At 36.3% G+C, this 25,005-nt stretch overlaps 2 protein-coding genes across 2 annotated transcripts; one reads left to right on the forward strand and one right to left on the reverse strand.

Annotated features, from left to right (window-relative positions):
- Positions 1-619: 619 nt before the first annotated feature.
- Positions 620-2,154, reverse strand: LOC147543502 (uncharacterized). Its single transcript, XM_086638341.1, has 2 exons — positions 1,894-2,154; positions 620-1,252 (listed from the first exon to the last, which is right to left on the reverse strand). The coding sequence occupies exons 1-2, from the start codon at positions 2,101-2,103 to the stop codon at positions 842-844; spliced, it is 621 nt and encodes a 206-aa protein (XP_086494467.1). The 5' UTR covers positions 2,104-2,154; the 3' UTR covers positions 620-841.
- A 12,566-nt stretch (positions 2,155-14,720) lies between these two features.
- On the forward strand, positions 14,721-17,216 carry LOC147543503 (protein LURP-one-related 11-like). The gene is made up of 3 exons (XM_086638008.1): positions 14,721-15,009; positions 15,093-15,323; positions 16,974-17,216. Exons 1-3 carry the CDS (start codon positions 14,767-14,769, stop codon positions 17,106-17,108), a joined length of 609 nt encoding a protein of 202 aa, XP_086494134.1. The 5' UTR covers positions 14,721-14,766; the 3' UTR covers positions 17,109-17,216.
- The last annotated feature ends 7,789 nt before the right edge of the window (positions 17,217-25,005 follow it).

Consider the following 25,005-nt stretch of genomic DNA (forward strand, 5'->3'; position numbering starts at 1 on the left):
CATACGAAAAATATGATAATAAAATAACAATAATTATGTAAAAACGTAGCATAACAAGTTTTTCTACTTTAATAACATTGTATAAAGTTTTTAATGCCGCCAAAATAACTCAAATTTAATAGTGAAAAGAAAAACCAAAACTTCTAAAGAGTTCTTCTCAATTGTATAATGTTCTGAATTATTTATGCCTCTAGGCGCCTCGTGACAGCCTTACTCAATGCGCGCTTCAGAAGCGTAAGCCTCAGCAGTACATTGAACCCAAATAAAAACCACTGAGATTACCTAATTCTGATTTGCCTTGATGAGTTAAGTGAGAGAAAGGGAAGTTTCATAGTTTATCTCAACTTCATATGCTTTAGAGTGCAGAAAATTGAACTTAGAAAGAGAAATAAGGCTTATGGTTGAATCGAACTTAGAAAGAGAAATAAGGCTTATGATTTTAGGGCTGGTGCGATAGATAATGGAAGGAGATCCGGGGCTTTTGACACTTCCCTTGCATGCAAAGTTGCAAACCAGTCCTTTATAGTTCATAATATTAGTAAAAAAAAATCCAACTTGTATGATTGGATAAACAACGGCAACTAAAAACTTAATACCTTCCATCAAAAAAAAAAAAAACTAAAAACTTAATAAGGGCCCAAAATCATATATTTTTGTTTACCATTTTCCTTTACAAACTTACAAAGATGGTAATTTACAATGATCCAGTGTACAAGAATGAACATTAGGACATTACCCTAACTTCCAACTAATCATGTCTACCGATACAACAAAGACAAAGCAACAGAAGGTGAGCTCCAAGGGATAACTATCAAACTTGTAGTAATTAAAAATTGCAGCTTTAAGGCTTAAACACTTCCTCATCAGAAGTTCTTTCACCCGGAAAACTTTTTAAGTTTTCGTTAGTACATAATATATCACTTCCTCGGCAATTTGTTAATTCTAACTTGGAGTTATCCAAAAGAGAACTGGTTTCAGAACTCATACCTCCTGCTGCTGATTTCGCAATAAGCTTTCTAATATCCTTCTGATCAATCAAAGCGATTCGTGCATCACTAAATGGGGATAAACACTTATCTTTCGCAAACTTAAGGCAAGACTCTTTGGAAGCAACGAGACAAGCCGACATTTCACGTTCTTCACATTGTTCCCTCTCTGAAGGATCCATTTGAGCACCTCCTAAAATAGTTCTCCACCATGACGGTCTACACTTGCTAGAAGCACTAATCGAGCAACCTATCCGAGCTCCACCCTTTCAAATAAAATCTGACACGAGTTAGGGCATTCGGAAAATCCGTGCTTGAAAAGACTATATTTATTTTCCAAATTTTATATAATGATTTTACTATTAGAACATAAGAGACAGTCGAGATACCCAAAAACGTCGAAAAAACAGAAGTTCACACATATATTACGTAATCGAAAATTGAACCTTGGACCCGATAAACATTAGACTCAAATGCACATTATAATCCTAAGTTTGTTCAAAATCTACATTGTCTATCAGGCTCCAACCATTTTCAGTTCAAATCATTAAAACATTGAATCAAGAAAATATCGAATTTGTTAATATAGAGCTATACCAATCTCAACAGCTAAAACTTCTGAAGTCAAGAGCTGGTTTTTGCTCCCATTAATTTTGCAGCTGATATAACTTACTGTGTTGGTACTACTACTATACCCAACCAGCTCGGCCAGATGCAATTCTATAAGTAAATTGGAGCTAAATTAACATTTACCCTAGACTTGATTTGAGACTTCCATGGAGAAAAATGGGATCATCTTTGAACACCAGAAATCACTAAATTACTTGAAGAAAATAAGTTTTTATGCATAATTTAGCACAAATTTAACAGATTTATGAATATAAAAGAGAGTTGAACCTGAAATCACCTCGCATTGTTCAATGATTTTGGATTCGGTGGCTTGAAATGCGGATTTCCAACTTGGAACGTCTTTGAAAGCGAGAACAAATGGACCTTTAGACGGATCATCGGATAAGCCTGCTGGAAGAGGTCTTCTTAGTAAAGGAATCGGAGGATTGAACAAAATTAGGGTTGCTGATGCAGAGAAATCTTCCACATCGCTATTTGGTATCGCCATAGCTAACCTAGGGTTTAAGCTGGTTTAGGAACGTCTTTATCATTTTATGCGGTATTGTGCAGTTTTAGGGCGACTCCTGGGAGCCCCAGCCCCCAGCGTCCAACCCGGGAGCCCCGGGGCTGGGCTCCCGGGCTCCCATCCCCAGATTTCCTACCGTTGGGAGCTCCCAACGGTAGTATTGGGGTGGATCCCCTTTATTTAAGGGGATCCACCCCAATACTCCATTCCTCACAACTCTACTTCTTTCTCTCAATTTCTTGCATTATTTCCCTCTCTCTCTTTATATATCAATTTCTCTTCCTCCATTCATTTTTTTTTCAATGGATCTAAATGTTAATTTGAACTCCAATTTCAATTATGTCGATGAAGTTAATTTATCTCAATCTTCGTCACACAAAAGAAAAACTTCTTTAGATCAAGACGAAGGATCTCCCTCAACAATCCAACAAAGACCACTTGGAAGAAAAGCAAGCAAGGAGGCTAGAGATAAATCCAAAAGTAGTGAAAGTTCTGCGGCGCTTGATTTTTGGAAAGAGAGAATGGAAAAACGGGATAGTAGAGATAAACTTATCAATGAAAGTATACTCCTTCAAGAGAAACAAATAGACGTCAAACATAAAGAATTAGTCTTGGAAGAAAAAAAACTAGACGTGCAACGGATGCAAATAGGGATAGACTTGGTGGACAAAGATACTTCAAACATGGATCCCGAACAACTTGCTTTTTATAGGATATTGATCTCAAAGTGGAAAAAGGAAAATGAATTTTAGTTGTTTTGTTTATGTATGAATTTTAGTTGTTTTCATTATGTATGAATTTTAGTTATTTGTTAAATCTTAATTAATATTAATTTTAATGAATTTTATTTATAATAATTGATTTTTTTTTTTTTTTTGAATTTGGGAGCCCAACGTTGGAATTGAGAAAAGCCTCGGGGCTCCCAAAATTCGGAGCCCGAGCTCCTACATTGGAGTTGCCCTTAGGGGTAGTGATTCTAAAGGCGTTCCTCCATATGTCAATCGGAGAACCCCCAATTCTGTGGGCCCCACAAAAGATATCCTCCCAAACTTTTATGTAGATCCAAACTACTCCACTCACTCACATCAAAAACAACAACAAGAAGAAGAAATGAAGGTTTAAGAAGTCTAGAGCACCCCTGTTGGGATACTCAATCTTTGAAATTTAGAGTGGTACATGTCATTTCTAGAATTTCGCTAAAAATTCTTCATTGGCACACTAGATTTGGATTTTTACCATGACATAGATGTAATTAATTTTGGGAAGTTTTAAAGGGCCCTTCGTTTTTGTTAAAAGGCCCATCATAATTCGGTACGAGACCACCGAATTCATAAAAGTAGGCTACTGTAGTGAATTTCGGTGGGCTCACACCGAATAGTCTCTTATGAATTCGGTGTGCTCGCACAAAATAGTCTCTTGCGAATTCGGTGGGCTCGCACCGAATTCACAAGGAGGGGCCTTTTAACAAAAACGGGAGGCCCCTTTAGAATTTCCCTTTATTTTAAGAGTCTTCTTTTTTGTTTTTCATTTTGCAAATTTAAGAGTCTTCTAAAGGATATTTAGTTGTTTATCCATCAATGCTTAGTCTAAACCAATAGAAAATATTCTTCTCCAACTAAAGTTTTTTTTGTTAATTTTGTAAAATTGCTTTAAAGATTTCTATACAAAAGATTAGAGAATCTCTACTCTGTTATTTAGGAAAGAGAATCTCAATTGACACTTAACACTAGTTCTATTTTTTTTCCTTGAATATGCTATTGACGATTTTGAATCCTGAGCTCTTAGTCTGTTACGTTTGGTGGAAGTCAAACTTAGTCCAACACTCACGGATCCAGATGTAATCCCTAGCTTATTTGTTGATTATTACACTGGTCTTCTCGGTACAGACACACCTGATGATGAGGAAGAGTCAATTCAGTCCGGTTTCGATTTCCATCATTCTCTGAATACTGATGCTGCCCTAATTCTAGAAGGGACGATAACTGGTGATGAAATATTGGAAGCACTCTCGGCTATTGGTTTAGACAAAGCACCTGGACCGGATGGTTTCTCATCTATGTTTTTCAGAGCCTGTTGGCAGATTGTGGGGATGAATCTCACCAAAGCAATACAAGATTTTTTAGCTTGGGGTGTTTGCTACGTCAGGTAAATTCCACCCTCATCTCCTTGATCCCAAAAATTACTAACCCAGCGTCACTCAGTGATTTCAGGCCCATCTCGTGCTGTAATGTGATATATAAATGTATCACAAAAATATTGGCGAACAGGTTAAAATTGTATGTCTCTTCACTTGTAAGTGAGAACCAATCAGCATTTATCTCAGGACGCCAAATTCAAGACAATATAATGCTGGCTCATGAACTAGTTCGTGACTATGGCAGGGCAGCCGGACTAGACAGGTGTACCGTTAAGATAGATCTCCGTAAGGCATATGAAACTTTCCGATGGTCTTCCCTTTTCAGAATTTTACACAAGTTTGGCTTTCCGAGTCGGTTTATTGGCTGGATTCGAGAGTGTGTCTCCACTCCTCGGTTCTTGATTATGGTGAATGGTGGTGCACATGGCTACTTTGAGGGGAAGAAAGGACTAAGACAAGGCTGCCCTCTATCTCCGTATCTATTTGTCATGGTCATGGAACTCTTCTCATCACTTATTCGGATGGAACAACATGCTCGGAATTTTAAACTTCACCCTAGGTGCAAGAACCCAATAGTTACCCATCTTTGTTTTGCAGATGACCTTATGGTATTCATGCGTGGTGATGTGGGGTCGGCACAAGCCTTACATGGTATTCTATTTAAGTTAGCAAAAGGTACGGGACTGGCAGTGAATGTGGGAAAGAGCTCTATTTTTTGTGCTGGTATGACTAATGGCCAAAGGGAAGATATCAAATCAGTTTTGGGGTTTCAGATAGGAGAACTGCCTATCAGATACCTCGGAGTACCATTACTAGCGTCCCGATTATCGTATGCAGACTGCTTGTCATTTTTAAACCAAATCCAGATTAGAGTACAATCATGGAAGGTGAGATTTCTATCTTATGCAGGGAGACTAGTACTCATAAAGACAGTTCTCGAAAGTATGCTTATTTTTTGGTGCTCAGTGTTTGTCCTTCCAAAAAGAGTGTTTAAAGAAATCAACCAAATCTTCAGTCGCTTTTTATGGAAGGGACTGGAAGAAGGCAGCAATAGACCGGCAGTGAAGTGGATTGATGTATGTCTTCCGAGGGAGGAGGGAGGCCTAGGACTCCGTGATATAGAAACGATGAATCTGGCAATGAATCTAAGACATGTGTGGGATATTATTAGTGAGAAGAATACGTTATGGGTCCAATGGGTGAAGATCTACTTGATCAGAGGTAAGAATTTCTGGTCTATGGAAGCTCCGAAAGATTGTTCTTGGTGTTGGCGACAAATTTTGGGCAGCAGGAAATCAGCACAACAACTAATCCTCTATCAGATTCATGATGGTCAAGATACCCTCTTTTGGAAGGATATATGGCACCCAAGAGGGTCCTTAGCTGAGTATTTTCGATTTAACGGAAGATTTCTGATGCAACTGAACGAGAACGCTAAAGTTTCAGATTTCCTTATTAATGGGTAATGGGACTCCCTGACTACCTAAGACATAACCTAAATGAAATTCTTATGGGCTGCAAGAGGTAGAAGTGGGGGGTTTAGACAAGGACAAGGTAGTCTTGAAAGTTTCACCATCGGGAGACTACACAGTTAAAGATACTTATAACTCAATAACACGGAAAAGGGTTCAAACTTCATGGTCCAGATTGGTAGGGTGTACAAAGGGAGTCCCTAAATACTCTTTTGTAACATGGACTGCACTCTAACGGGGACTAAAAACGAAGGCCAAACTATGCACATGGAACCTCAAAGTGGATGAGGTCTGTCCACTTTGCCAGTCGGGTATAGAAACCGATGAACACATACTGTTCCAGTGTACTTATTCGATAACAATCTGGACTGAATGGCTATCATTGTTGGGCATTAACCGAAATCACAGGAGTTTGGGCCGAAGAAATCAAATGGTGTGTGAATAAATTTCGAGGAAACTTGATCCTTGGTCTGTTGGGGAGTCTAACCTTCACAACTTATGTCTATCATAATTGGCAGAAACGAAATAATCGAGTTTTCAGAAGCGAGAACAGACCAACAACAGTATTATTGAGAGAGGTGATCAGAAATGTGCAAATGAAGGTCATGGCCTGGAAACGCAAATTAGACGCAACGAGTGATGCTACACAAATATTAGATCGGTTTAACCTAGTAATTTCATTGGCTCAAAAGAAATTACTAGCATGTAAATGGCAGGGACCAGAAGCCAATGAAATTATTATTAACACCGATGGAGCTTATGATTCCTCCTTTGCTGGGTTTGGAGTTATCATCAGAGATGCCCAAGGCGACGTAATAGTTGCTGCTGCTGCCTTTACGACGAACATGGTATCGGTGCTAACTCATGAACTTCAAGGTTTCCGATTAGGTCTCCAGCTAGCCCATAAATTTGGCAGGAAACGAGTCCAGTTGGCAACTGACTCGGCACTGACTGTTTCTATCCTGACCAATAGCGTGAAATCACCTCCATAGCAGACTGCACGGTTAGTTAAAGAGATTCGGACTTTATGGGGACAGTTTGAAGAATGCTCGATCAAACATGTGTTTAGAGAGATTAACCAGCCTGCGGACTTCCTATCAAAGATGCGACCAACTGGAGGGTATTTGGAAATGTTACAAATCGAATTACCGGAGGAACTTAAGAAGATCGTAAACGATGATAAAAGGGGTGTAATTAGAGTTAGACAGTCATAGTTCGATTTTTGTTCTATTTTGTTTAGAGCATTTGTTATTTTTTGATTTAGTTTTTTGTTCAGGGTAGGGTCCCTTCAACCCGCTGACAATTCAAATAAATAAAAATAACTTGTGTACAAGAAAAAGATCACCCCTGTGCATGAAAACAAACACAAAGTGACAAAGACAACCCACAATAAGCAATAAGTTGTGCTAACTGGCGGTGGAATGTGAAACAATTTAGGTTTCTAGAACCATATGACAAGATATATCTACCAGCAAGCTCACAAGGCCACATGCCACATGCCACAACGATCCAACACAATACATTGGCGTGACATCTCAAGTTCTCAACAGAATGCAACACAATGTGAACTCCTCTAATATACATTACTGGACACTTTAAAAGCATCTCTAATGGCCCCCCTTGACCTCAACATAGTTAGACCTATATGGAGAGGCCAATTATCTTTAAAGGTAGTAATAGTAAGAGTTAACATTTTATCATAAACTAATCCCCCATTTGAATATACATTTCAAATACTTAAAACTTTTATATATCGCATATAGATACCGATAAAATTGTGTATAAATTTCGACTATTTTTATCGTGTATAAATAGATATAGATTTTATTGCAGATATTCTAGTTGTGTTCCATTTCATGAAATTTTGTAATTAATAAAATATTTAATTTATATTCAGAAACTCATATCACGTTAAAAGTGGCCAACGATAAATCTAATATAAAAGTTCAAGCATCTGACTATAAGATTTAGTTCCTAATTATATGTTTAAGCTTATAAATTTTGTTGGTTAAGTTTTGTGAAAAAACTGGTTGTTTAAAGTCCCTTGAACACTGATAACTTAACCAATGACTTGAAACGGTTTAAGTTCTCAACCGTCTATTAGATTAATACACTTCAATGATTTCATTGTGTTTGGCATAATGAAGTGATCATTCTTGTAAAATATCAAATTTTATTTTGTCACTGTACTATCTCGATGAATTAACGTAAATATTTCGTAACAATAATTTTAGGTAGTGCATGAGAAAGTATAAATGAGAGAATTTTTTTTTTTTTGAATTGTTCAGCGTGTCTCGAACCCTTGACCTCGAGGGTGGAAGATTATACCTCTTACCAAAAATGAGAGAATTTTCCAAATGATATATGCATTTGGCCCCCCGTGATTCTGAATTCTGGTTTCTTCCCTGCCCATGAGTCCCCTGGTGAAGATGCTCTAAGTATGCTAGGTAGAATTTGATCTCTCAGGTGTGACAAGCACGGGAGTTTCCATAATAATTTACCAATTTGTCCTTCTGTAATGAATGAATTAATGTTTTCTTTACAAAAGAATTTACAAAAATCATTACTACAGTTACATGTCATAAACTACAAAGGAGAATACAATTTTCTCACGAAGGATCGGATGAGTCATTACATGTATCACAGGGTTTTCATCAAATTACGTACATACAACTTAGCGGGTAAACATATTAATCGTCATAATTGACATTTGGTTTTTTATAGGTCATATAAAAATTCTTAAAAGTCATAGCAAGACAGGGACAGAACCAGGAGTAAAGACCAAGGGGGGCCAAATTAAAAACATACAGAGAAGTCTTAAAATTTGAAATATATGTTGTCTGAGGGAGTTGAACCCGGGCCACTTAAGTTATAACAAAACAATCTAACCAAAGAGACTTCAACACTTGTTATTTTTAACGTATTCCTTGTACTAATACTATAATCCTTTTGAATTACGGATGTACTTCATATCACTACGGCTAGGTCGAGGGGGGCCATGGCCTCCTCAGGCCTAGCTGTAGTTCCGTCCCTGAGCAAGAGGGTCTTAAAATTTATCTAAACTGCCTTTATTTTGTTTAGATGGGACAATACTTCTACCAAGATCTAAACCAAGACCAAACTTAAGAAGGAATGCAAACCACTAGACCAAATGACCAAATACCCTTTGCAATGAGAACACAATATTGAGATACACCATGAGCAAATAAATCAACCGTCATAAATGGTATTTAGACTTTTAAAGCCGTACAGAAACCCTTGAGCCATCTAAATTAACTTAACTTCATTTAGTGTCTATAATTAATTACATGAGTAAAATAACATAGATGAGTTACTTCTACTTAGAACATGCTTAGAATCTCATAGACTTAAGAAAGAGAATTCTACCACTTGACAAAAGCCTTTGCTGTCCTAGGTAAATGAAAGACAAGTCGTCTTGGGTATGCATAGAAACGAGTACAGGACCTACCTAGAGTAACCTCGTTGATAAATACTTCTTCGGTCCCATTTTGTTTGACTTGTTAGAAAATTTAAGGGTTATTTCTCAACTGGCCCTTGATTTTGTGACCAACTTCCTGCCTAGCCCCTATTTTAGCAAAAATACCCACATGGCCTCTTTTCTAGTTACCGTTAACTTTCTGTTACTCTCTCTCCTCCATCTCATCTATTCTCTACGTCACATCATTGGTCACGCCACTTCATTATCTTCTCCGGCGAAGGTCGCCGGCCGGCGACCTTCAAATATTTAAAAAAAAACTTTTTTATTTTCTCTCTCCTCTCTCTCTCTAAAATTTTTCTTTTTCTTTTTTAAAAAGTCCTCTCTCTCTACCAGATCTAGAGAGAGGGTTTTCTAAAAAAAAAAATTTTAGAGAGAGGAAGAGAATAATTTTCTTTTTTATGTTTGAAGGTCGTCAAGCGGAAAATCGGCCGGCGACCTTCGTTAGGGAAGATGATGAGGTGGCGTGACCAATGATGTGACAGAGAGAGGAGATGAGATGGAGGAGAGAGAGTAACGGAAAGTTAATGATAACTGACAAAAGGAGTCATATGAGTATTTTTGCTAAAGTATGGGGCTAGGCAGGAAGCTGGTCACAAAATTGGAGCCCATTTGAGAAATAATCCAAAATTTAATTTATTAAAAGAAGCTCATTTATTATTGCCAACTAAACGTATATTCTCAAATTATCTATATTTAATCTGGAGTATTACATTAGATATACCATTAACACAAGTTCACAAAACTTTTTGTTGTGTTATTGGAAATAATTCAAAAAGTGTTTGACATTCTATTGTACTGGTAATTAAATGAACGTTATCTACAAAATATTTAATTAAATGAATGTTATCTACAAAAAAAAATAAAAAAATTATAAATACTTTAAATTATTATATTTTTAAAGATATTATATTAGACTATTCTATATAGCATATCTTTTATCCTTTTTTTTTGTTAAAGATCTTTTATCCTTTTTAATAGTTAGTTTTTTTGCTTTTTAGTTTAGTATCTCTGTGTTCGTTGGTGGATTTCTTCGGATTCCCTTTCCCTAGTGGTGGTCGAGGGAGGAGCAGGATTCTTCCTTGACTTTCTGTCCGTCTTATAGAGCTTTAGTCGAGTGATTGATTATGGTTGTGTCATCCATAACCAACAACTGTTTATCCTGTCTTAGTTGGAACATTAGAGGCACGCCCACTTACATCTCGAGAAAATATCTTCTCAATTTAGTGAAGATTAAACAACCTGATATTATTTTTCTGTCTGAAACGAAGAACAGATCTCATAATATTGATAAGCATATTCCCATTAGGAAAACTTACGCTAGTCACTATGTAGAACCGGCGAACAAAGCTGGAGGTCTGGCGCTTTTTTGGAAGCATCACATTAACGTGCAGATTCTTCAGTCTAACGCTAACATTATTCATGCGGAAATTAAAGACTCTCTTAATTCGTCTTCCTATATACAGGTTTCTATGGGTGTCTGTATACCAAAAATAAAATGCGGCCTTGGAAAATGCTTATCGATCTAAATGTTAACATTAATGATCCTTGGGGATGTTATAGGTGACCTTAATAGTATTCTTGATCCTCTGGAAAAAAGTGAGGGTAAGGAGACATCTAACTCACACCTTCCAAAAATTCACAATATCATTCAACTTCTAGGGCTTGTAGATTTAGGTTATAAGGGTAACCCATTTACTTGGACTAATCGTCAACTGGATGGCAAGCTTATTCAAGAGAGACTGGATAGAGCGTTAGTTAATGAGCATTGGTTGAAGTCTTTTCCTGATTCGAGTCTTAGCCATCTAGACACTAGTGGTTCTGATCATAATCCTATTTTTTTGAGTTCTATTAAGACATCTAAACAAAAACCAAAGCCATTCAAATTTATTAGGACTTGGATGTCTCATCCAGATTGCCATGAGTTTATAGCCAATAAATGGAAAAATAATGGTGACCCTTCCCCTCATATGATTCAACCTAACTTGTCTCATCTAGGCAAGCATCTCTCTAAATGGAATAAGGAGGTTTTTGGTAATCTTGACAATCAGATTAATAGGACGATTGCTTGCCTCCAAAATAAGAATATCAATAGTAATGAAAGAATCAATCTTAAAAGTCGTCTAGAAGAACTTTATAGGCAGCAGGAAAGTTTGTGGAAAGAGAAATCACGTAATAATTTTATTGCCTTAGGAGATAAAAACACAAAGTATTTCCATTCGCAGGCAATCCATATAAACCGTAATAATAGAATCCTAGCGATTAAAGATCACAATGGTGATTGGAAGGATGACATGGATGAGGTCACTAATATCATCACCAACCACCTGCTCAACATCAACACTTCGTCTAATTGTGTTAGCTCTCCCAGTATCCTTGATCTTTTCCATCCAGTAATTACTCCTGCTCAAAATCTTGACATGACTGCAATTCCTGATAAATCGGAAATTGATTTGGCCATCCAATGGCTGAAGAAAGATTCTGCCCCAGGTCCAGACGATTATCCGCCTTTCTTCTTCCAAGCTAACTGGGATACTGTTAATAAAGACAAATACAAGATGGTGCAGAATTTCTTTCAGACGGCGGAACTACCACCAGAAACTAATCACACTCATATTTGTCTAATTCCTAAAACAGCAGTTCCACAAAGTCCTGCGGACTATAGACCTATTAGTTTGCTTAATACCACTTACAAGATTATCACAAAGATTCTAGCTGAGAGACTTAAAATTTATCTCAGTGACATCATCTCTCCTTTTCAGGCAGCTTACATCCCTAGCAGACAGATCTCGGATAATATTATTATGGGTCAGGAACTCATCCGTTCTTTTAAATATATGAAAGGTGCAGTAGGTTTTTTCGAGCTTAAACTGGATATGTCAAAAGCCTATGATAGAATCGAGTGATCATTTCTTATAGATAATATGGAGAGGTTAGGTTTCTCTGACCATTGGAGAAAAATGATATCTAACTGCGTGTCCACGGCCTCCATGGCAGTGCTCATTAACGGTCATCCAGGTCCTACCTTTCATCCTACTCGAGGCATTAGGCAAGGAGATCCGCTTTCCCCTTTTCTCTTCACTATTGCTATAGAGGGTCTCAGCCGTATGCTTTCAGCTAATATAGGTGAAGGTAAATTCTTAGGTTTTCCTACCAAAAACCAAAACCTAACGATTTCTCACCTTCTATTCGCTGACGATTGCATCATCTTCGGGAGAAATTCTATTGAGAATGTCCACAATCTTAAAGCCATCTTATCCTCTTTCTGCTTGGCTTCTGGCCAAATGATTAATTACAACAAATCTAATATCTTTTACTCCAAAAATTCTCATCCAAAATTTAAACGAATCATTATGAAAACTCTAAAAGTCAAATATGCTTCCACTTCGGAAAAATACCTGGGAACTCAATTGTTCATAGGTCCTCAGAAGACTAAAGTTTTTAACTCTATACTAGATCAAATAGATAATAAATTATCCAAATGGAATCATGCATTCCTTTCTCAAGCTGGGCGCACGGTAGTTATTTCGGCCGTAGCAGCAGCCATTCTCCGATATCAGATGCAATGCTTTGCTCTTCCAAAGAGCATAAGTAAACGCATATCGACTTCTCAGAAGTCTTTCTGGTGGGGAAAATCTAAAGGTACATGTACCAAAGCTTGGTCGTATATTTGTCAGCCGAAAAAACTGGGAGGGTTAGGTATTCACCATCCGCAGCTGGATAATCAAGCCCTACTTAGCAAGCTGGCTTGGCGTCTCAAGACTGATTCAGATGCGATTTGGGTGAAATTCCTAAAAGCTAAGTATTTCCATCAATCTGATCACCCAGGTCCGGTGAAAGCTTATCACTCCTGGATATGGAAGAATCTGAGAAGGCATTATGATCTTATAGATAGTCACATAATGTGGGAAGTCCATACAGGAGATCACATTAATATTTGGAAAGATAATTGGATTCCAGGAGAAATCCAACAACTTCAAAACACTAATAACTCAGGTTTAAATAAAGTATCTGATCTTATTAGTAATAACAATTGGGATGAGAACATCCTCAGGCAAACTTTCCCTGATAATATTTGCAATCTAATTAAAGCAATTCCGATTCAGCATGAAGGGATAGATAAGATGAAATGGAAGCTAACGCAATCTGGTAATTTCACGGTTAAATTCATGTATCAGCATCTTAGCTCAGCCGACCAATCTTCTTCTCTAGGAGATATTAACTGGAGTTTTATTTGGACTTTACCCACTATTCCTCGTATCCAACTTTTCATATGGAAAATATGTACGAAAGCACTTCCAGTGAGGCAACGCATAGGTAAATACATCGGAAATATAACTCATTGTCCAAACTGTACAGAAATTGAAACTATAGAACATGCACTATTGTATTGCCCCATACCTAAGAGAATATGGTTTCACTTTAACATTATTTCAGAACAAATTCCTTCGGTTTCTGACTGGATTATGTCTTGGCAGAATCAGAATCATACCAATTGTACAATTGGCAATATTCATTTTGTTACAATATTATGGTACATATGGAAAATGAGATGTGATCACTGCTTTCAACAATCGGTTTATGACGTGAATACGGTTATAGAATCGATAAAATCGTTTCCTAAAATTAGTGCAGAAAAAGTGAATCATGATAAAACTGTCATTTCTAAATGGTAACCTCCGACTCAATCGTATGTGAAAATTAACGTTGATGCATCTTTTGTTAATGTGGTTCAAATAATAGGAACTAGTCTGATTGTACATGATTATAGGTCAAAGTTTATCTTTGCAAGCGTGAATGTTGGAAGAGCAAGGAACAGTGAGGAAGGAGAGGCTTTAGCCATACTGAACGGTATTACGTGGACAAAAGAAAACAATTACATGCAGGTCATCATTGAAAGCGACAATATAAATCTAATCAAACATTTGAATAACTCAAAGCATCAGGTTCAATGGCAATCACTGGTACACATTCGGCAAATCAGAAACGTAAAGAAGGAGATGCAACAGGTTAAATTTCATTACATCAAGCGGGATCAGAATACTCAAGCGGACAAGTTAGCGAAATGGGCGCGTCGAAAGGAAAGAGTAAAAAAGTGGAATTGTATTCCGTATTTTCTTCTTAATATGTATTGTAATGACACTCTGCGTTAGTTTAATAATATATATACTTTTAACCAAAAAAAAAAAAAAAAAAAAGAAGAATACAACCCAAACAAAATGGAACAGATGAATAAAAAATATTAAAAAGAACACGGGTAGGCACGATGGTTGAAGACTTGAAGTTATAAATAATGGGGACTATGTATAAACTATAATGTACACAATTTCAACGCTTTAAACAAGATAATCTGGTACCCAAGAATGTATCAAATATCCCTATATTAATAATACTATTAATATGATTAAATATTATTTTCCATTTTATCAACTAATGATATTAATTTTCAAATATTCTGTAGTTCCTTAAAGATATTAAGGATCAGCAATCATAAGGAGATACAAAAACTACAGTAGTCTTCCATTTACCTTTGGCTTTTGATGGTCTATTCATCATCATCATCAACATCATCATCCTCATCATCATCAAACTTCATAACATTAACAAGTGAAGCTTTTACAGTATGGATGAAATCATTAATTTTCAATGGTAAAGGTTGCACTGTTTATAATTCAAGAGGTGATATCGTCTACCGTATTGATAACTACAATCATAAATATAACCACAATGAAATTTGTCTTATGGATTGTCATGGAAAAGTATTAGTTACTATACTTAAAAAGGTAACTAAAATTAGCCATGAATATTTATGTTATTTTATGTTAATTAGTTCATGATGATCAATCTAGAGGTGGGTTTTGTGCAGAGATGTGGTGTTTTAAGGTTATGGGAAGGGTATAAATTGAAAGAAGGGAAACCATGGTTTCAAGTTAGACTTAATCCTTGTAGAATTTTAAAGGGATATTCAGTTTATGAAGTTGTTGTGAATGATATTGATCATAAAGGTGAACAGTATATGTATCATATTGAAGGATCGGCCAGCAACTCGACCACCAATTACAAGATAATAAAGCAAGTTGGAGGACTTGTTGCAGAGGTGAGTCGCATTTTCCTTCATACACAAGTCAATATATATACAGAGTTACAGACTCACATATACTACATGATTTAGGTGGTGTTTCTTTTAAGATCGATCCCAATATCAAATCTAAATATAATTTTACGTATAATTTTAGCAGTTTTACAGATATTTATCATTCTAATTTCTAATGGAATTAGATTCTAAAACTAGTTATTAAATGTGAGATATGTATTTTTCAACTAAAAGAACAAGTATGGTCTATGGATATATTGAAACGAAAACTTCTTTTAAGATGCAACAAGGTTTGTGTGAGAATAGTCTCACATGAAAGATGGGGTAACTAGCAACCAAGAATATAATGTATAGGTCCTCTCCACTAATTGCCAATTGGTTTTTTTTGAGTTGGATGACCACAAACTTACCATGGTGTCAGAGCTAGGCCTACACGTAATACGCTTAAAAGCCACATATTTTCCACGTCACCCGAAACAAAAAAAACTTATTAGGTGAACCACACCCCACGTGAGGAGGCATGTGAGAATAGTCCCTCATGGAAGATGGGGTAACTAGCAACCAAGAACATAATGTATAGGTCATTTCCACTCATTGCCAATTGGGTTTGAGTTGGATGACCACAAACTTAACAGTTTGAACGTCGACATACCCTTACTCTCAAGTTTTTGAACAACTAACTTAAAACTAGTTAACTATAAAGGGAGCGACAAGATACTATGTTCTTGGTAATATGAGTACACTATTTTCCGTGTAGGAACTCTCTTAGTTACCACCTAACTGAAATGGTCTGCACAACCAAAGAAGAGTGTACATGAACGTTATTTTTTGATCTCAGATTATCTCTAATGCAACACTCAAACTCTAAAATTAGAGTGTTACATATGATTTTTGGATGTTCTCTTTAACACTCATCTAAAATGCAAAACCAAATTTGAATCTCTACAATGATGTGGTAAAAATTATTATAAATGTTCTCTAAGAGGAAAATTTATAGTATCCACTCGAAGATCTCTAACTGTCAAATGCGCAATTCAATTAATTTTAATGTCAAAATATAAGTTTTAGAATTTTCTTGAGTTTCCCACACTGGAGAAGTTTTTCTAACACAGTATCTCTAAATAACCAGGTAGGAAGGAGACAATTTGGGTATCCACTTTCACACTTGACACCAAAGAGTACTTTTAGAATTTTTCTTTGAATGTTGCATTTGAATGGACATAACTGCATCTACTGTGCACACAATATAAAAGTGAGACATTTACTTACCTAATCTGATTTTATTTAAGTTCACAAAAATTAGGTGTTACTTGTATACGATATGCACATTGGATTAACTATTCTCACATATGGGTGCTACCAAGGGTGTGTATCTACAATGACACTCTTAGTGACACCTCTATGGACATAAATTGATTCACTATTGATATTGTATACGGGTAACGGTATATGATGTTACGATGAATTTGTGTACACTGATATAACACCATGAGTATCACTCTAGTATTTTTTTTCCGATCGAATAACTCTTTCTGCATCTAAACTAGTCTGAGAACAGCACCTGTTCGCCCATGTTCGTAGACACTACAAACCATCCCAAATTGTTTCCTTACAAGGACACTAATTAATTTATGTTGTTTAAGTGGTGACCAGATAAAGAGGAAGCAGTTAAAGTCAGGAATGGTGCTAGGGGAAGATGTAATGAGTTTGGTGGTGGAACCTAATGTTGATCATTCACTTATTATAAGTCTTGTGGTTGTGTACAGTTTAATACATCATAAAATGTAAATTATGTAATGAAATGATCACTCTCCCTTCCTCTTGCTTAGCCAATTTTGTGTATTCTGTATTCAGTTCAATTTGATTCATTGTCTGAGTTATAATTGGTCAATAAAATGTTAAGGACTACTCCTATTTTAAGTGTTTTTAAGCATTTCTCGACAATGTGCGGCCTAATCTCTCTGGATAACACCATCGTCGTATAAAAACTCTATTAATTACTACTATTATGATTTCTCTAGCTGCTTAAATCAAAAGTATTTTAAGTTATCTTGTGGATATGGAAACGAGGATATGGAAACCATACGTGATACGTCATTGTATATATGTACACATAAGTTATATATAGATTACATGTATGGACCTGCACATTAACTTTTAGTAGGTTTCTTATATGGTTGGGCTTCAACTTGGTTGATGTTAGTGTATTATTTTCGCCATTATATAAAGAAGCTCATAATGTGCCTGTAATACATGTAGCCGGTGGTTGCTGTGACAATAGTCTCACATCGGAAAAAGTCGATCTAACAACCAAAAATATAATGTCTAAGTCATCCCCACTCGCTGTCAATTAATTTTGAGTTGGATGACCACAAACTTAGCAGTTGCACATCCCTCTAGAATATCTATAGTTAATAGTTGTGATTCGAGCCTTGTATACCAAAGTTTGCTTCAACCTTTATACAATATATAAAGAACAAAAAATAACGACTATGAGGCAAGGATTTACGTGGTTCGGCTAAGCCTACTCCACGGGAGAAGAAGAGATCTCTATTTTTCATTCATGATGTTCTTGGAGGTGAGATTACATCAGTTTATAGGCTCAATACAAAACTAATTTGAGTAACATAATAAAATTATAGAATCTTGCCTAAACTGTTATATTCTTATCCAAGACTATGAAGGAAACATGATGAGCCTAGAAAGTTTCCTAAATGGGCCTACACCCGCAAGTGCACGGGTGTCAAGTTGTAATAAATTCCGGTAAGACCGGTTCGTTCCTCAGAGACTAAGTGAAACCTATTCTAAGACTTGGAAGTAACTCGGTTTTGATTTTGAAATTGGTTTCTAGGATTTTGGTAATAAAATAAATAAAATATTAAAACGACTAAAAAGGTGAAACTCAAATGGGGAGAAGTCAAATGGGAGAGAGTCTAGGTTTTAGGAATTCACCACATAAAATCACATTTAGAACAAATAATTATCTAATTAATTCGCTTTCTTTATAACTCAGAATTTCGGATAATAAACTATCCTAATTCCGGGAGATATTTTCGGTAAAAAATGATAAAGCATAACAATGTAGTTATTTGTTTCGAAAGATATATCTCTAAACTATTATCCATCAAATAATAAGTATACACCATCAAAGGATCTAACCTAAGCATGATGTATCAAATCTAAAAGCATAGATAATGAAAAGATTACATATTTTAACAAACTAAACAACTTAAACTTTGAAGCACGATAAAAAGAATTAATCAAATAGTTATATGTCGTCTCTAAAAGTTTAAATATGGGTTTCATCCTAGCCCTAGAAGGAGGATTAGCTACTCATAATAAAAGATTAAATCAAATATGACAAATGAGAGAGAAAATGGAAGAAGAATGAAATTTTCTCACTGATTTTCCCTATCGCAGCCAAACAGGCCCTAAGGGAAAACGATTTTCTCGTCTTCCCGGAAATGGATTCTCTGTGGGAAAATGTTTTCTCGTCTTCTCCAACTCTCTTTCTCTTCTTACTCTTTCTGTTTCTGTAAAATCTCTCTTTTCTTTACTTTTCAATCCAGAAATCAACTAACATAAACACATTAAAAGAGGAAGACTTTATTAAATTAGAAATAATCTCTCTCTCTAACAATCTCTCTCTGTTTCTGTTTCTTTTTGTTTGAATCTGTCCTCACTCTCTCTGTTTCTTTCTCTCTCTACAATCACTCCTTTCTCTCACAAAAAGAAATAAATACAAAGCAAAGAACAGAAGAATAAGATTAAGATTATGATAATGGTGTTTCTATCTCTCTCTCTCTCTCTCTCTCTCTGATTTTTCTATTTAAGTTGAGCTTCAAGAGAGGATGAACTCCCCCAAAAACCGAGATGATTTTAGTCCCAGCCAAGAGATCCCCCAACTCGTTTCCCTCTCTGTTTCTATATAGCCGAAATACTTCCTATCTCTCCTCCTTTCCTTTCTCGATTTGTAAGAGAGAAGGAAATAAATCTTTCCTTTCTCTCTCTTTCTGTAATTTGAAACAGCCGAGCTCTTCTTTCCTTCTCTGTCTCTATATGCTTCTATGTTTCCTCTCTCTATTATTCTCCTTCTCTCGGTTATCTTCCAGCCGAGAGCTTTCTCTCACTAAACTTTCTAAAGATGAGAGAATAATTTCTAAAGTTTGGGATTTAACTTGATTACGTTGGCTGTTAAGAATCGAAATTATCCCATGTAACATGCATCACCGAGTTATTGTACTTCTCAATTAGCTGACCGTCAGATGGATGCTGGTCATACGTACGGTTTGATCTTCGCGGACTACAATACTATCATGTTCTGCCGGGCATTGAATCAATGCTTCAAAATAATCCCGAATTTAACCACTGGGCCCAACCCTTATACCGAAAGTGACCAATTTCCATCAGATCACACCTTGTCCTTCCGCTAGATCATTGCCACGTGTTCTTTAGTTGATCCACAACTCCAATCTTTGACTTAGCATAACTTTCCCATGCGGACTCCGATTTGACCTCCGTTTTCGCCGATAGATTCGTATTGGACTCTACTTTCACATGAGCACTAATATTGACCAAAATACCCTTGTCATTAAAATGACCAAAATGCCCCTCAAGTATGTCTTTATCATGGTGTTTTCGCATCGAACTCCGTAAATGAGACCTGAGAAAGAAAATCAGACAAATCATCAGAGTAACCGCTCGAACTGGACTAAATAACCCGAGTTAAGAGATTCAGATGGGACAGTTTCATGTCTCATCAAAACATATATCCTTCAAATCTTCTCCAACAACACTCCCCCTCAAGTTGGTGCGAAGATGTCAATAGAGCCCAACTTGAACAATATCTCTTGAAACTTTTTAGCAGATAGTCCCTTTGTAAAAATATCTGCTAGTTGTTGATCAGCACGAACAAATGGAGTACATATAACATTAGCCTTTATATTGTCCCGAACAAAGTGGCAATCCACTTCAATGTGTTTCGTTCTTTCATGGAAAACCGGGTTGGAGGCAATATGCATAGCAGCTTGGTTATCACAAAACATCTTAGTGGGTTGAGACGAAGGAAAACCTAGTTCTTGTAGCAAAGCTCGAAGCCATATAATCTCAGAAGTAGTTGATGCCATGGCACGATATTCTGCTTCAGCACTAGATCGAGCGACAACATTTTGTTTCTTACTTTTCCAGGTAACCATATTTCCTCCAACAAAGGTGCAATATCATGTTGTTGATTTTCGATCAACTGGACAACCAGCCCAATCAGCATCAGAATATGCTGAAATACAATGTCCAGAATCATTATCATTTTTTCGCATCAATATTCCTCTTCCTGGTGATCCTTTTAGATACTGCAAAATCCTCGTCACTGCATTCATATGATTAGAAGTCGGGGAATGCATAAATCGACTTATTAGACTCACTGCATAAGATATGTCAGGTCGAGTAATGGTAAGATAAATTAATTTACCAACTAACCTTTGAAATTGACCAATATCTAGTAGTGGTTTACCTTTGTTGTCAATTTTACCACCACTTTCAATTGGAGTATCAGCTGGTTTTACTCCCATTTTTCCTGTCTCTCTTAACAAATCTAAAACATACTTTCTTTGATTTAGAAAAATCCCTTTTTTTGAGTAAGCAACTTCAATACCCAAGAAATATTTTAATATTCCTAAGTCTTTGATAGCAAACCTCTTGTGAAGCATATCTTTAAGATTTTTGATTTCATGTTGGTCGTCACCTGTAATAACAAGATCATCAACATAAACCAACACAACCGTAATTCCAGAGGTACCTCTTTTTATAAACAAAGATGGTTCTGCTGAGCTCCTTTGCAACCCGTCCTTCATAAGAACATAACTCAGCTCGGAGTACCATGCACGAGGTGACTGTTTAAGCCCGTATATTGCCTTTTTCAATCTGCATACTAGATTAATATTGCCTTCTTTAGGATGGCCAGGTGGTATACTCATGTAGACTTCTTCATCAAGATTACCATGCAAGAATGCATTTTTAACGTCCATTTGAAATAACTTCCAATCTTTGTTAGCCGCAAGGGACATAAGAACTCTAAATGTGTTCATCTTGGCCACTGGAGCAAAAGTTTCTTTGTAATCTTCTCCATAGGTTTGTGTGAATCCCTTAGCAACCAATCTCGCCTTGTGTCGTTCAATACTTCCATCACTTTTATATTTAGTTTTATACACCCAACGACAACCAACCGTTTTCTTTCCGTGTGGCAACTTTACAAGCTCCAACGTCTTGTTTTCATCTAAAGCTTGCAACTCTTCTTTCATAGCCATCATCCAAATTGGGTTGGACTGGGCTTCTGTAAAATTTCTTGGCTCTTGATCACTTGATATTGCACTTAAAAAAACAGAATGTGAAGGAGCAACATTATCATAAGTCAAATGGGCCTCCAAAGGGTAAGCAGCAGCATGGTATGTGAAGAAATCTTTCATTTTTTCTGGCGGTCTTGTCTCTCTAGCAGACCTTCTTAATACTGGAACTGTTTCATTTTGAGGAGGTATTATTTGTTCTTCTAACAATTCATCAAGATCATTATTGGTGGGAGTTGGTATTGGTTGATTTGTTGATTCAACAAGTTCAACATCATTGATGGAGGCATTGCCAATATTAGGAAGTGGAATGGGATCTTCAACAGGAAGCGGTACCATATCAGCCATATACTCCCCCTGGGACCGATTCCCAGACTCAGATTGAAAATAAGCTTGATCTTCATCAAATAAAACATCCCGAGAGATTATAAGTTTTTTGGTTGTTAGGTTATAACATACATACCCCTTTTTTGTGGAAGAATATCCAAAGAAAACACATTTAGTGGATCTAGCATCAAACTTGTCCCGATTTTGTGTTTGTTGATGAACATAACACACACATCTGAATACCCGAAGATGAGAGATATTAAGTTTATGCCCTTTTAGAACTTCTAACGGAGACTTAAAATTAATAACTCGGCTAGGAAGCCTATTGATCAAATATGTTGCAGTTAACACACTATGGGACCAATACCTTTTTGGAACGTTCATTTGTATCATGAGAGCACGAGTAGTTTCCTGCACATGTCTATTTTTGCGTTCTGAAACACCGTTTTGTTGTGGTGTGCCAACACAACTCGTTTGATGTATAATACCCTGATTGCGGAGATAGTGAGGAAGTAAACCTTTAACATACTCTGTACCATTGTCAGACCTAAAATATTTAATTTTAGCATCAAACTGAGTTTTCACCATGTTATAAAAATCTACGAAAGCAGAATAAACATCACTCTTAGATTTCAGTAAAAATAACCATGTTGCCCGAGACCAATCATCAATAAATAACACAAAATATCTATAACCATCATATGAATCAACTGGAGCTGGACCCCATAAATCTGAATGAACTAACTCAAAAGGCATAGTAGTTTTAGATATAGAAACATTAAATGGTAAACGAGTTTGTTTGGAAAATTGACAAACATCACAAATACTGGGTTCATTTGAAATAGTAGGGAAAATATTAGATAAAACACGACTAGAAGGATGCCCAATACGCTTATGAAGAATAGAAGTTGAGACAAGATTTGTTGCATGACACGCCTTGTCCATGGAACTTAATAAGTATAAGCCATTTGAATAAACTCCTTTACCAATCATCAAGTTCGTCTTTCGATCCTGAAAGATGACGGAAGTAGGTGTAAAAATAACATTACAATTTAGAGAATTCGTGATCTTCCCAACGGATAGAAGTTGAACAGGAAACGATGGGACAACAAGTGCCTCAGAGGGAGGGCAATTTGAGAAAAAAAAAACTTTTCCACTGCCTAAAACAGGAACTGTACTTCCATTAGCCACAGCAACATTATGCATATTAGATTTAGAAGAAAAATCATTTACAGACGAAGGATTGTTAGTCATGTGATCAGTAGCTCCAGAATCAACAATCCATATATTAAATTTTGAACCAAATGAAGTAAGAAAGGCATGTAAAGTACCTGAAGTATGAGTAGAGGTGGAAGGTTTTTGTTCAGATGAGACAGACTTACTCATTTGTTCGAAAAGATGACTCATTTGATTAATAGTAGATGTGTCAGCTATATTTGCACGGTCAGTTTTACCCATTTGCTGAAGCAATTGACTTAGCTGGTTCAAGGTAATTGAAGTATCAGCAACTGCTGCACGATCGATCTTACCTTTCTCAAAATTTGATTTCAGATGAGGATGCAATTCCCAACATCGATGCTTTGTGTGCCCAGTTTTACCACAATGATCACAATTATATGTTTCAAGTCGTCCTTTATTTCTATAATTTTTGCCTCTTCCACTACTAAAATATTTTCCTTTTTCTTCCTTCTCAACCATGAGAGCATTCGATTCAGGAATATCAGAAACACCTTTCAAATTCATAGCCTTCTTTCGAGTTTCTTCACGTTGAATAGTAGCACAAACATTAGATAAAGTGGGCAAAACGGAACTCATGAGGATATTGCTTTTTAAGGACTCGTGTTCTGGCTTCAAACTATTAAGAAGTGTAAAAATTTTATCTTCCTCTGCCCTTTGTAAAAGAATCTTTGCGTCAGTTGTATGTGGCCGATATAACTCAAGTTCATCCCACATTCGCTTTAGCGTACCGAGATGTTCGGTAAAGGGCTTTTCCCCTTGCTCTATTTTAGCAATTTCAAATTTAAGTTCAAAAATACGTGCTGCATTATTTTGATGACCATATAAATCAGCCACAGATTTCCATAAATCTTTTGCAGATTCGGAAAATGAAAATATTTCACTAATATCCGGTACCATTGAGTTCAAAAGCCATGATCTAACAAGTTGATCATTAGCAATCCAATCGTCATAATTAGGGTCTGTTAGATCAGGACATTTAGCATTACTATCAATGAAACTAGTCTTCCTTTTTCCACCAAGGGCTAGCATTACAGCTCTCGACCAACGAACATAATTTAGGCCATTTAAAGGAACAGTTGATAACTTTAAACTGGTATTGTAATCTATTCCCGCCATTAAAAAGCAATAAGAAAAGAGAACAAAAAAAAGGTTCAAATGCAAGAAAGCCCAAACAGATAGTAAAATTTAAGAGAGATTAAGATCTATAGGACTTATCTTGATATGAGTTGCACTGGATCACTTTCAATAAGATGTAAGAGAGAAAAAGATTGCAACCGAGAAGCACAAGATCACATCCCAGTCTTCTTCCCCAAATAAACAATCACTTTTCCACTTCCAAACCCCTCTCTGTGTTTCAAACAAAAAACTTCTTCCAATCGACAAGGTTAAAGGTGAACTCAACTCTTCTTTGAAAATCAATTTCTTCAATGAAGGATTATGAAGGTTTTGTGTATTCAGCAACAAACAATACTTATTGATATGGAGTCAAATGTTAGATCGACTCAAATCTCAATCAGTCAGCAGATTCAATTCGGAGTTTCTCTTGCTCGCAAAATCAGAACGAGTCTATACCGTAGCTCTGATACCATAAAGAACAAAAAATAACGACTATGAGGCAAGGATTTACGTGGTTCGGCTAAGCCTACTCCACGGGAGAAGAAGAGATCTCTATTTTTCATTCATGATGTTCTTGGAGGTGAGATTACATCAGTTTATAGGCTCAATACAATACTAATTTGAGTAACATAATAAAATTATAGAATCTTGCCTAAACTGTTATA

The sequence above is a fragment of the Eschscholzia californica genome, unplaced genomic scaffold, assembly GCF_041429995.1.
Source record: "Eschscholzia californica isolate CP2 unplaced genomic scaffold, dmEscCali1.0.p SCAF_4, whole genome shotgun sequence".
Taxonomy (NCBI): domain Eukaryota; kingdom Viridiplantae; phylum Streptophyta; class Magnoliopsida; order Ranunculales; family Papaveraceae; genus Eschscholzia; species Eschscholzia californica.

Bases quoted from the DNA above. Each gene is read 5' to 3' on its own strand.
- LOC147543502 (XM_086638341.1), bottom strand. From the start codon at position 2,103: ATGGCGATACCAAATAGCGATGTGGAAGATTTCTCTGCATCAGCAACC. The intron at 1,253-1,893 runs GTGATTTCAGGT...TTTATTTGAAAG, and splicing joins AAATCATTGAACAATGCGAG to GGTGGAGCTCGGATAGGTTG.
- LOC147543503 (XM_086638008.1), top strand. From the start codon at position 14,767: ATGGTCTATTCATCATCATCATCAACATCATCATCCTCATCATCATCA. The intron at 15,010-15,092 runs GTAACTAAAATT...GGTTTTGTGCAG, and splicing joins TAGTTACTATACTTAAAAAG to AGATGTGGTGTTTTAAGGTT. The intron at 15,324-16,973 runs GTGAGTCGCATT...AGTGGTGACCAG, and splicing joins TTGGAGGACTTGTTGCAGAG to ATAAAGAGGAAGCAGTTAAA.